At 35.6% G+C, this 12,932-nt stretch overlaps 1 protein-coding gene across 1 annotated transcript in view; it reads right to left on the bottom strand.

The window, feature by feature from the left end:
- Positions 1-2,321: 2,321 nt before the first annotated feature.
- LOC103696764 (pre-mRNA-processing protein 40C) overlaps positions 2,322-12,932 on the bottom strand; it is a 34,595-nt gene continuing 23,984 nt past the window's right edge. Inside the window, 5 exon segments of the mRNA XM_039118558.1 lie at positions 2,322-2,862; positions 4,323-4,445; positions 6,315-6,461; positions 6,612-6,691; positions 6,694-6,754. Of these exon segments, the coding sequence (XP_038974486.1) occupies positions 2,551-2,862; positions 4,323-4,445; positions 6,315-6,461; positions 6,612-6,691; positions 6,694-6,754 (723 nt within the window). The 3' untranslated portion in view covers positions 2,322-2,550.

Raw genomic sequence — 12,932 nt, forward strand, 5'->3', positions numbered from 1 at the left:
TTCTCATCTCTCTTTTTTTTTTCATGTCTACTTAACATATTTTAAATTCTCTTACTCGAGGCATGAAAAGGAATCCGGGCAGTCCTCTAATCAATCTAAACTAAGGTCGAGTATGAGAGGAAATTAAAATGTGGGAACACATGGCGTGCAGCATAATCCCAAAGACCAAAACCCGACCATATGTTTTGGAGGAATGATATGGAAATAAGAGGAACACAGGCATGTCTATGTATATTTGGGATATTTTGCATGCGGAATAAGGTTTTTTTCCTGTGACCAATCATTCTATTCCATTAACTTCCATAAAGTATTGCTGGGTGGGCTGGTTTGGAATTCAAAATTCCATGCTCAAATCTTTTCAGCATAATAACATAAGAAATTATGGCATGTTACATGATGCACATAAGATAGGGTGCTCATAATGATACTCGGAAATAATAACCAATTTTGAGAATAGTGCTTTTTCTATGCATGCATTGAATTTTCTAGATCGAGTATATATCCACAATCAAAATGGATGTCTGACCATCTTCTCTCTTACCTAGCACCACGGCGAGGAAAAGGATATACAGATGTGTGGATCTTTAGTCAGATGGGATGTACATCAGGTGCAATGCAAACTGTGAAACCAATAGTTCATCGAAATGCCAATGGAAGCAAATGAAAGATATTAGAAATCCATCTTCATATATTTCCCAATTAACATCGTTCATTTGATACATGATGCTTTGTGGATTATGTGATATAAAACAGCATTAATTTCAAACTCCTATCTCAAAAAATTGCCAAAAAAAGAATGAATGTGCCAATTCCAGTTCTATTTCTTTTTTTTAACAGATTTTTGTTTTTCGAATGAAGAAGGCTTTTCTTCTTCTATTTTTCAAAAAACATAAGATGAATTTTTGTTCTCGTAGCTATAAAATTGTGGATAATCCAGAACATTTAATAGTTATAGTTACATCAAAGAATTAGTTTTGAGGGTGAAAAACTCACTCCATCGCAATAAATTTAAACACCGAGGCTCTGTTTGATTGCCAAGAAAAAAATATATACCAAATTTGGAATCAGAATTTTCTCCAACCACTGTTAAATTTTTCCCCTCCAAGAGATAGAGATTTAAAAAATAAAATAAAATAAAATAAAATAACTTTAAATAATGATTTAGTTAACATAACACCTATTCTATCAAACAAGAAAAAATTTTCAACTTTTTTCTTGACCTTTCTACTGCAACTAAACAATAGTTTTTTCCTTCCATTTTCCATAATAGAAATTTTTATTATTCAGACTTTCTCAGCAACCAAAGTCGTGGCCAACTCTTAAAAAATATCAAACAGTGAAAATGATAAGTGACCCACAGCCGCAGAACAAGGGCAGCCGGACCTAAGAAGGCCTCCAAAACTTCTTGACCCATAGAGTAACGCAAATCCGCAGCCAGTTAATTTCTTTTCCATTCATTTCTTTTTCTTTTTGCGATGCATAAAGATCACCTGTCAGGCTTTGAAAAGTTTAATAAGATCTCCGATACAATAGCAGGAAATCTAAATAACAAGTATATTAAAGCTCTCTCTGGTACCGTTGAACAAAACATGAAAATTGAAACGAAAACCTATTTGATAGAGAAACCTATTTTTTATTTCTAAAAGATTCTATTTTGATTTTTCAGAAACAAAAAATCTATATTAAAAATAACTCTTTTAAAAAGAGAGACAGATCTTTTTATCCCTCTCTTTCCTACCACCACCGCCACAACTGCTCTGGCCATCACCGCCAACATCATCTCAACTGCTGCTGCCTCTACCACCATCATTGCTATTCCTGCGATCGCCATCATGGCTAACACCACTTATAAAACATATATTAATATTTTTTATGGACAATAGAATATGCCACACGCCTTTTTTACGATTCAGAAAAAACAGAGATAATTTAAATTTTTAGATTTCAAAAACAGAAAACTGGGCAAAATGGCAAAGCAAATGCAGCAAAAGTTTTTTACTTACTACTTACTGCTAACAATTCAATTTTTTCAGGAAAAACAAACTAGGATAGAAAATCCTGGCCAAAATCACAGCTTTTCAATTCTCACCACATAATCACAGCTTTTCCAAGATCTGTAGCCACGAACTCTGAAGACATCAAATGATACAGCATGCAACGTACTTCAGTCTCATCATCACCTCACGAGTAAATGAACAGTATAACTAGGCTAGAACTACAACTCCCCAACATAAAACAGCATCCCCAGGGATCTGCAAGCAAGGGGAACCACGAGTTCAGAGCACATCTACAACTCAAATTAATGAGAAGACAGCTCGCACTAAATTGAAGGCTTATATCCAAAACCAACTCATTCACTGCTGATAATATCCCCAATGATCAATATGACTGAAATGGTGAAAATAAATTACAAAGATGATGCCAGAACTAATCTGCAAAAGGGCGATGTTACATTAAAAGAAACTTCGGAAAAAAAAAGAGCTATTGTGAGATCTTAAAGTTTTTACAAAAAATAGTGGAAAATAGTTCAACATTGATTAGTACCAAAAGCTACCCCCGGCCATGGGACCTCCTTGGCGACCTCCTCGAAAAATCAGAAGAGGTTCTATTTCTTCCATCTGCATCTGGCTTCTCCTTGGGATCAGATGCTGCTTTCTGCTTTCGCATCATGTCTTCCACATATCGGTGCCAGAGGTACTCTCGGTCTTTAGTAGGCATTTTCAAGTACCTTGGATCAGGCTTTAGAAGGCGTTTTGCTTCTGACCAAGAACTCAGAATAGTCTTTCCATCATCTCTTGTTTGGGCAGCTGCTTCTGCAGTTATAACTTCAGATAGCAGCAACCGGAAGTCGCGTGCACAACGCTGGACATGATACAGGGCAATATAAGGACTATGCCTTTGTACTACTATAAAGGATAAGCCTATGAACTGGCCATTCAAAGACAACTACTAATTGACATCTGAGAAGTGAACCATTTAAAAAATGCAAACACAAATGGCTCAAGGATACGTATTTCAGATTTTAAACAAAATGAGCAAAACTACCAATGGCTTCTTATGCATTAACTGAAAGTAAAACTAGAAATAAAAATTTCTTTTAAGAATAGTTCAGCAAACAAGATGCCACTTCTTATTTACAAGCCATTATGTTTAATCTCTTGAGCTCAAGCTTGCCATGGAATGTTAGCTTTTTAAATTATAACTAGAAAATTAGTTTATTGCACATCTTGAGTGGACAACCCTTCTAAGATTAGGAGGGCAGAATTCCCATATTTTTCTCGTATACCCACTCCACCCATCGAGGGTTGACTCCAACTCAAGGTCTACTATGCCAGTACCGAGCACCGAACCGGTTGCCCGGCGGCACGAATCGGTACAGGCCATACCGGGCCCATAGCAGGAGAGAAAACCAGCCAAAGCCGGAAAAGGAGAAGAGAGAACGAGCGAGGGAGGGAGGGAGAGAGAAGGAGCGGCCGCGAACGCCTGCGGAGGGCCGCGGGAGCGCGGCAAAGGCCAAGACCGCAGCTACGTCCCTTGTTTTGATTTTTATTCTAGTTGTTTTTTTCTATAAAGCTGTCCATATTTTTGAAATGAGCAGTTTATATTTGTCATCCTGTCCAGATGATAACCTGTTATCCCATGAAAATCTTCCACCTGAACTCTCCACAGTCCACACCCCTCTCTAGGCTTGCCCTTTCTCGCATTCTCTTTCTATCTTCCTACCTCTTTTCACACAGTTGAGAGAGAGCAAGAGAGATCCTATTTTTTAGAAAAATTGGTAACTAGAATCGTAAACATTTAAATATCTATTTTGCCCTTCATAATTTTAAAGGCTGAGATTTAATGCAGAGAATAGTAACTATCTTTTAAAAAAAATGAATCGAAGCAAAACTCATCATAATTAAACTGGGTAACATAACCTCAGTGTTGGTACAAGATCTGAACCTAAAGGATAAATATGATTGAACATAAAATCATAGTATATCAAAGTGAGTGCCTGGAAATAATTAAATGAAAGCAAACATTCATGAGTTGATTAGTTGACCTAACAAGTCTGTTTTATCATTCTTGTTCAAGACAGACCCTGTGGATCTGATAATTCTACAGCAATTTTTTCTCCAAAAAAGAAAAAGATATTCCTACAGCATTAAGCTTAACTGTAATTACTGTGAAAACAATAAGAAATTTGATGGAGAATTGAGTATGGAGCTCATGCTATATGTCAAACAGTTCATGGTATGGTTCTAGTGCAGGCAGCATTATGACAATGATTTAGCAAAACACAACCAATAAGCAGTTGCAAGTAAGCAGAATAGAATTACCTCATACAAGTCCTTGACATGATCCCGAAATAGTTTCTCTGCATCTCCTTGGCCCAGATCAAGATTTGTTGCACGGCCCTGAGGATCCTTCTCTAGTTTGGGCTTAGATTCAGTCCAAGATGCCTATGAAAGATACGGCAATTTAAAGTTCAAGACATTACATTAAAGTTGCAGAAAGAAGAAAGCAGCAACTGCCAATTGCCTACTGAAATTAGTCCTGCAGTTTGGATACCGAATAGTTAACTGGGTTTTTCCTTTTTTTTTAAGAAGGGGGGGGGTTGATAAATTAACTAAACCATTGGTAACCACTCCCTAACCAGATATCCAGGGATGTGAGTTATTCACTGTTTGGTTGACATTTTGAGGGTTAGAGAGATAAGCTGTGGAAAAAGTATAAACAGAGAAGTGAGAGCGTTGGGGGTTAACCCTAATTCATGCTCCCCTTGAAATAAAGTTAATCAAGTTAGGCTGCTTCTTTAGGCTATGATTGGACATTCCATTTTTAAGTTATCTAGAAGTATCAACCAAAGTTCGCCGTCATGATACCGGACCCTGTACTGCTACCATCCTGTTATTATGTCGATGCGCTCGGTACAGGGGCCAATTCTGCATACGACACTCGGTATGCCTCGTGTACCATATATCGTTTATGTACCGGTACGGTATGATTGGCACACAGCAGTACCGATTGGTACGGCAAACCAGTGTGTCAACACTTCTAGATACGTGGACACAGCAAGACACAATATGACATAGCTAGAAACTCCACTTTAAAGTGTCTTGCCGACATCAGCAAAAAGTGTCCAGCACTTGACACTTTTTAGGGTGCAGAGGATTAGTTTTTAATACCACACTTCCATTGCAGAGTCTCCAAGTTTTTCTCTATACGTCAAGCAAAATTTCCGTATGTTTCTAATATAAAGTTATCACGATTATAGACATTTTAAGCAATGTATCATTATATTTTTAATATAATGTTACCGTTAGCTGTATGAAAACTTAAGCAAAATGTCCTTATATTCTAAATATAAATATACCAAGGTTAGTTATCATTTAAAGTATCTCAACACAACTTGAATGAACCTAGAAATAAATTAAACAACTTGCCAAACTTATGACCATGGTATTAATTTATTTGTTAAATATAATTTAAAGTTTCTGATTTCTTTGAATAAGTCAGTACTCGATTAGTTGGTACCACCCAACCAATTTTGTTCAGCCAATTCAATCGTTTTACTCAAAAAATGAGTCAATTTTGTTCAGCCAATTCTTTTTGAAAAATGTCAAGTAGATGAAATCGTGATCCCCTATATCGAACACTCATTACTATCTATTGATAGAAAGATCTAAGAATCAAAATGCACAAATACACTACATACACAGATACATAAACAAACAGATACACATAAAGACATGTAAATCCATATACTTATGTATGTGTTTATGTATATATATATATGTACATGTATATATTTATAACTATATCTATATAGATATGTATATGTATGCATGTATGTCTATATGTATATGCATATGAGACACTTGCACACTTGGCACCTATGCCTGAGTGTCTAGGTAACATGGATTTTAATTTGGGATGTCAACCAAGTTTAACAACACCATTTTGGGATCTTGTTTGGCTGGTTAAAACCGCTAACCCACCCCTAACCATCACATAACTAGCAACCAAAACAGCACCTAAGAAATAACAATGTAATAGGCATTCACATGGCCTATCAAGTTAAGGAAAAAGATGGAAGTATATTAAATTCAATCAACAAGCCCTAGACATTTAGGCTAATAGATGAACATTAACTGCACCACAAACTATATACAGGAAATTTAACGGAGCAAGTTCTGTAAGTCTGTAACTCTACAATACTGTCGCCAGGGAAGTCTTTGGGTAATCTTATCTACAATTAGCAATAAATTGGCAGCATCGGCTGGAACATGAAATAACGTCGAAAGTGATTTTTTAGGATAGCAAACCACCTTAGGATCTTTTATTGTTTCAACGAGTAAAGCTTGATAAGAAGCTACTGCCTCTTTCCTGCGAACTTTCAATCTCACTCTCTCCATTTCTTGTTCTTCTCTTTCTTTTCTTTTTCGCGTCTCCCGCTCCCTCTCCTTTAATTTCTCCTGGAAAGATTAATATTAACATATAGATGAGAGAATCCCATGTGCAACTTGCATGCATGCTTAATGTACCACCTCGCATACCAGATCTATGAATCAAACAAAACTAGATTAAGAAGAGCGATTTCAAACTTGACTAGAAATTCAATTGACCTGCTCATCCCTTTTGGCCCTTGCAGATCGTTCTGCTTCCTCTTCAGCAGCTTTCAGTTCAGATATATACTCATTAAACAAGTTACCCTCTCTTCGTGCTTCACGGCCTTGTATCTTGGATCGTTCCTTAAATTATCTTTCACCTGAAAATATTATGTCACGTATTCATAAGAAGACTAAACAGAAAAATGGTAGAACATCTAATCAAAAATAATTTCACGTGTTTGTGATCATACACATTAGAAAAAAGGATATCCTTTCCTATAGAAAAAATGGGCTAAGTATATTACAGCAGTTCTTGACATGAGAGAAGAAAATATAAATGCAGAATTAATTACAAAGACCAAATAATAGTTATTATGAAGGTAGTATCTGAAAAGGTTTTACATCTTGTACTTCATATTAACACCTGGATCAAATGCTCAGATAGCCAATCGACCATAATTGAACAAATGCTCAATAGTAAAACTACCACAAATGCAAGGCAGTCATAATAGTTCGAAAAAGTACAGTTGAACGGAAATGCATACATGATCGACGACACGAAGCATGGCTTTGTTCTCATAAAAAAACTTTGCATGTAAACTTAAAAAAGAAGAGATAAAGGCATGTGCATTGCAGAGATTCATGCAGATACAGCTGACATCCGATTGAAACCCAAAAAATGTGTTAAATGGTGATTGCATCAACAGAATTTAATATGGGCCATTGTTGATGAACATGCAAATAAATGATTGTGATACACATGACAATCACATGACAACTTGTGGGTTAAGCAGCAGGGACACGCAAAAGCAAATTTAAAATGGCTATCAGGGAAACCACCTCAAAGTAATAGATTTACTCCAAAAGAGGGGGGGAAATGTACTTGATAGTTGAGTTGGCCTCACAAGGGCTTGAAGGGGGTATATATACATACATGCATGCACACACGTGCACACACACAAATACACGTCTATACATACATACGTATACATACGTCTATACATACATACGTATATACAGATGTCTATCTCACACACACAAGATATATATATATATTATATATATATATATATATATATATATATATATACACACACACGGAGAGGGGGAGCAGAGAGTAAAATTAGAAACTTATTAAAAGCTAAAAGATGCAAACTGCAAAGCAAGGCTATAGGTTTCGCCAAAAATGATTAGATTTTTGGTCGAAGTCAACAAAATTTTGATTTCTTGTTTTAATAAGTTAATGTGTTTACTATTCTCTTTTAACAAGTAATATGTTTACTATTCTAGATAATTAATAAGTTCTAATATTATTTGATCATTAATATTATTTATTAATATGTTTATTCAGGACATTTATTCCATCAAGGGTATCACCTATCAGCATGTTTACATGATGACAGCTTTGAAATGTTGTGACATAGCTTAGACAGGAGATTTTTTGGAAATGGACTATTTAAGGAGAGAGCATTTTAACATGTGAACCATAAAAATGCAATGTGCTATTAGACTTGAAGAATATTGCAACCTGTAAAGATAGCAGTGCAACTGTCTGGGGAGAAAGATTTCTTTAATTTAACGTATCAAGCTTCAATATAGTTCAACTTCAGCCTAAAAGTACCCAAAACTACACAAATTGTGATGTGAAATGGCTTCTCTTGATTTATTTCTTACTTTTTCCTTAACTTTTATATTATTTGTATTTTTTCTGATTTTTTCAGCTGCATCTCTGAAACTCACAGCAGAACCACAAAAAACTATCAAAGCTTCCAAAATCGAAACTCTGCCAGGCAGCCCTAACCAAAACCAAGTTTCAAAACCTTGCAGCAAATCTTTTTAAGGGATTCGTTCTTATTGGAGCCATGGAGATGAGATCATGATAAGAGGTATGCTACGGAAGATCAAATAAGGAACAAAGTTACCAGGTTACAGGTGGAAAAAGAGAAAGTCACCATTGTAGACATGCAGATCTGATTTTATAGTCTCATGCAAAGTTGTTGCCGGCTCATTGAGTTGGGCTTCATGAAAGTTTTGGATATACAGAACATAAACTAGGCCCATTGATAATCCTGGAGGACAGCATATGGTTCATCGGGGAAAGGTCACAATAGGAGGATAAAATGCATAGCAAAGGAAAGGACTTAAGGCCTTTGGCAACCAATGGATAAGCAAAGGGTGATGGTAGTTATTAGAAGATAGGAGGATATGCTGGATGGAAGGCATGAATAGAGATGACAATTGATAAGCAAGCGGGCCTACCCTTCCATTCCAACTTAACACTGATTAAATTACTTTTATGGCTGATTGGTCAAGTAATCTAAATTTAGATACAGATAGGGGTGCAAATGGGTCGGGTCGGGTCGGGTCCTAGGTGACCCCGATCCGACCCGGTTTTTTGTTCGAGTCCCAATTTTGGACCCGGACCCGACCCGGTTGAAGATCGGGTTGGGTCGGGTCGGGTCCGAGTCGGGTTCGGGTCGGATCCGGGTCTGATTCGGGTCGGGTCCGGGTCCGATCGGTTCCAATTTTTTTGTGCTTTTGGAAAAAAAATTAGGCAAATCTAATTTGGTCATATCATAATTATGAGGTGCTGGGTGACCCATGACTTGAAAGACTTTGCAATTGAGCTCCAGTCAGAACAGATGACCCATGACTTACTAACTAAGTCGGTCTACAAGCCAAATTTCATATCACACTATTTTTTATCTATATCACTGATTGGACGGAACTCGGTGTCTCCCAGCTCCCCTCTCATGAGGACAAAAAAAATCCTAGACCTTCTTCCAAAATCCAATTCCATTACAGAAAACTGGCACATGACCCATATTCAGTTGCAGTGTTCCCTCACTTTCTCCCTTCAAAAGTTAAAAGAAACAAAAACCAAAAAACAGAAGGAAAAAAAAAAAGGCAGCTACCGAGACCACCAGAGGTCTCAACAGTGTAATAGATCCAGAGAGAATCCTGACGGGCCGACGTTCCTTTGGATTCTGTGAACCTATGCTTGTTGCTAACTTGCTATCCTCCCACACTGACCAACAGTACCACAACCCACGCCAAAAAAAAAAAAAAAAGAAAAAGAAAAGGCTTTCTTTTGCTTTTTCCTCTCTCCCTTCGGGTCCATTCGGGTCGGGTCGGGTCGGGTCCGTTTGGTAAACCCAGACCCGACCCAGAAAATGATTCGGGTCCAATTTAGGACCCGACCCGGACCCGCGGGTAATTGGTCGGGTCGGGTCTACGCGGGTCGGGTCGGGTCACGGGTCGACCCGACCCATTTGCAGCCTTAGATACAGTGAATGTTGATAAAACATCACAAATTCATAACCATTTCTTTACTGCATGATATAATGTTTTCTACAGATGTCATCTGCTGTACCATACGTATTCTATATTTGATATTTTTATTTAATTTTATCCATCCTAGAAATGTCATATGTACTTCCAATGTCTTTACCAAAGGATCATTTACAACATCCTCAAAACCTGAAATGCAAAAGCTTGGCAATCAAGTGTTGGAGTGCATATAAACATTGTCAGAAGTGCGATAAAGAAAACTGCATGCAATTACCAGCACTTAAACCTAATGAACAATTGATCATCATCCTGTAAAACCAATGATCATAATCCAGACAATTAATAACCCTGTAAAATGAAAAATCAATGATAACCCTCCAAAATGAGGTCCAGACAATTGATCAAATCTGTAATGTCTAAAATGCCTCCAAACTAAAAATAACTAGTTTTGTAGGACTCTTGCTATGTACAAAATAGGCACAAAATGAAAGGTAGAAACATCTAGTGTGCAAAATTTTATTGTCGACTTCATAATTCGAAAGTCCGAACTATTGATCTTGATCTAGATACTTTGAAAATATAAAAGACAAAAATTAAGCCTATTTCGATGTTTGAAACAGTAAATCAAATAAAAGTACAGTATGTGTGTTGTGACTTGCAGGTAAATTACCTTTAAAATATATGAGGTTTTGGTTTCTACCCCTCTTTAAACATTGTAGATCCATGAGCAACAATGTGCATTTTCACTTTGAGAGGATTATTATCTATCTCTCTTTAGGAAGCATTCGCGGTCCAATGACTCTCAAACATCATTATAGCTTATTCTTTCCCTCCTTTAATAAATACACAAACCCAAACAAAGTAATCACCCCCATTGATCATTCATATAGAAGTCATACATTCATTTTGCAGCTCTTGAAGTGCCAAGTTTGGCTCCAAAAAATCAACTGCTTTGGAAGCATGGTTTGCTGTACCAAGCCATCCAATGCTGTACCGAGCATACCATCCTATACCGGTAACAAATCAAATAATGGGTTACTGGGGGCATACCAACGTGTTGGTACCACAAACCAACCTGTACCGATACTGGTACAATATTGTATTGGTACAAATACCAAAATTGGTGCTGCCGATGTATGAAAGTTTACATAAACCAAAAATCGTCCAAAAGGCAACTAAAAGAAGAAAAAAAAACAACCCATTATAAAGCAAATAAGAACCTAGAACATCGAATGGATAGTCATAGATGATAAAATAGAACACAATTTAGCTTATTACAGGATATAAAACGCATCATTAAAGCCAAATGAAACCCTAAAGCTAAGTAGATATTCAACAAAAGAAAACAAAACATGCTACATCACTAAAAGATTGAGATAAAAAGAAATAAGTTGGTAGTCTAATACATAACAAGCCTAGAGAAGAACTGAACTCTAGGATAAAGGTAAGGGACCATGATAGTAAATGTAAAAAGTCCGAGGTAATGAAGATTGTGACAACAAGTAGCAAGTGAAATGCATCAAAGAGTTGAGACACCAAAATTACGAAGGAGGACCAACAAACAAGAAAAAACACACAAGACAGAGCAATGGAGGAGAAAAAGTGCTTTGAAGAAATGGATGAGGGTCCATAGGAACATGAAAAAGTTAGTTATCGAGAAATTATCAAAGTTAATAGCGTGATATACTATCACTTTACAAAATTTCTAATAGCACAGTATATCTATTGATATAGTAAAAAATATAATTATTTATAAATAATAAAATCATGATCCAACCTGTGTATAATAAGAAACAGAAAAGTATTGGCATAAAGGGGATATCTATAATGCAATATGGCGGGGCATTAGTGGTCTAATTATATTTTTCCACCTTTCCAACTGTTCTTGAAATGCAATTAAGAATAGACATAGTAGAATAGATAGCAAAAATAGAATAGAATATAATATATATAAGAGCCTAATCATTTACTAAAATAAATTTTTGATATTATATTATGATATACTAGCACTATACAGAGAAAATGATCCAACTTTTATATAATAAAAAATAGAAAATATTGTTATATATAGGATATTTATACGTATATAGCAGGGTCATTAATAGTTGTACTTTCACTTTAAGTAAGATTTTGATTATAAAAATATAATAGAAATTAATAAATATTGGTGTATTCGCATGACCTACATGAGATATGGGCAAGATACAGTACTAATGAAAAGTGCTTTCATTAAATCAGCATATATTAAGCAAATATTGCCTATTAATAGTGTCGTTGATTCTGTATTAATTTAATAGTCTTAATGAAAGTACTTTATTTAATATGATTTAATAGGTTAATAAGCTTTTTATTAATGATATTAATATAGTATATTTTGATAAAGAACCGTATCAAATGAGAGCCCTACTTAGTATCCAAAGTAACAAGATCATGATCCAACCTTAATATATAAAAAATAAAAAAGTATTGCACATAGGGGATACTAGTGGTTTGCACTTTCACTTTAAGTAAAATTATGGCCATCAAGATGCAATGGAAATTAATAAAATACTAGCATAATCTAATGACCTGCGTGAGATATAAGCAAGGTATAGTACTAATGAAAAGTGTTTTTCATTATCATCAGCAATGCATTAAACAAATATGGTTATTAATAGTTTAATACATTAATTGTTGTATCAATTTAATAGTACTAATGAAAAGTTGTTTATTAATCATGCTTGATAAGCTAATAAGCTTCTTATTATTGATATATATTATCATTTTTTGATAAAGAACTATATTAAATAAGAGCCCTACTTATTATGCCAAAATTTAATACTGTAACAAATATGGACATTCACCTGACGAATAGAGAGTTGTGCACAAGTAGAGTCTCTATTTTAGTATATATACATATAGACAAGTGGAATAGGAAATATAAAGCAAAAGTCAAATATATCAAGCAACGTGGTTCGATGGATTATGTGTAAAAGAGTTCTCAAAGATGAAACATGACTGAAATTAAGTACAACTACAGTTGGAAAAAACAAAAGAGAAAATATA

The sequence above is a fragment of the Phoenix dactylifera genome, unplaced genomic scaffold (genome assembly GCF_009389715.1).
Source record: "Phoenix dactylifera cultivar Barhee BC4 unplaced genomic scaffold, palm_55x_up_171113_PBpolish2nd_filt_p 000373F, whole genome shotgun sequence".
Lineage (NCBI taxonomy): Eukaryota > Viridiplantae > Streptophyta > Magnoliopsida > Arecales > Arecaceae > Phoenix > Phoenix dactylifera.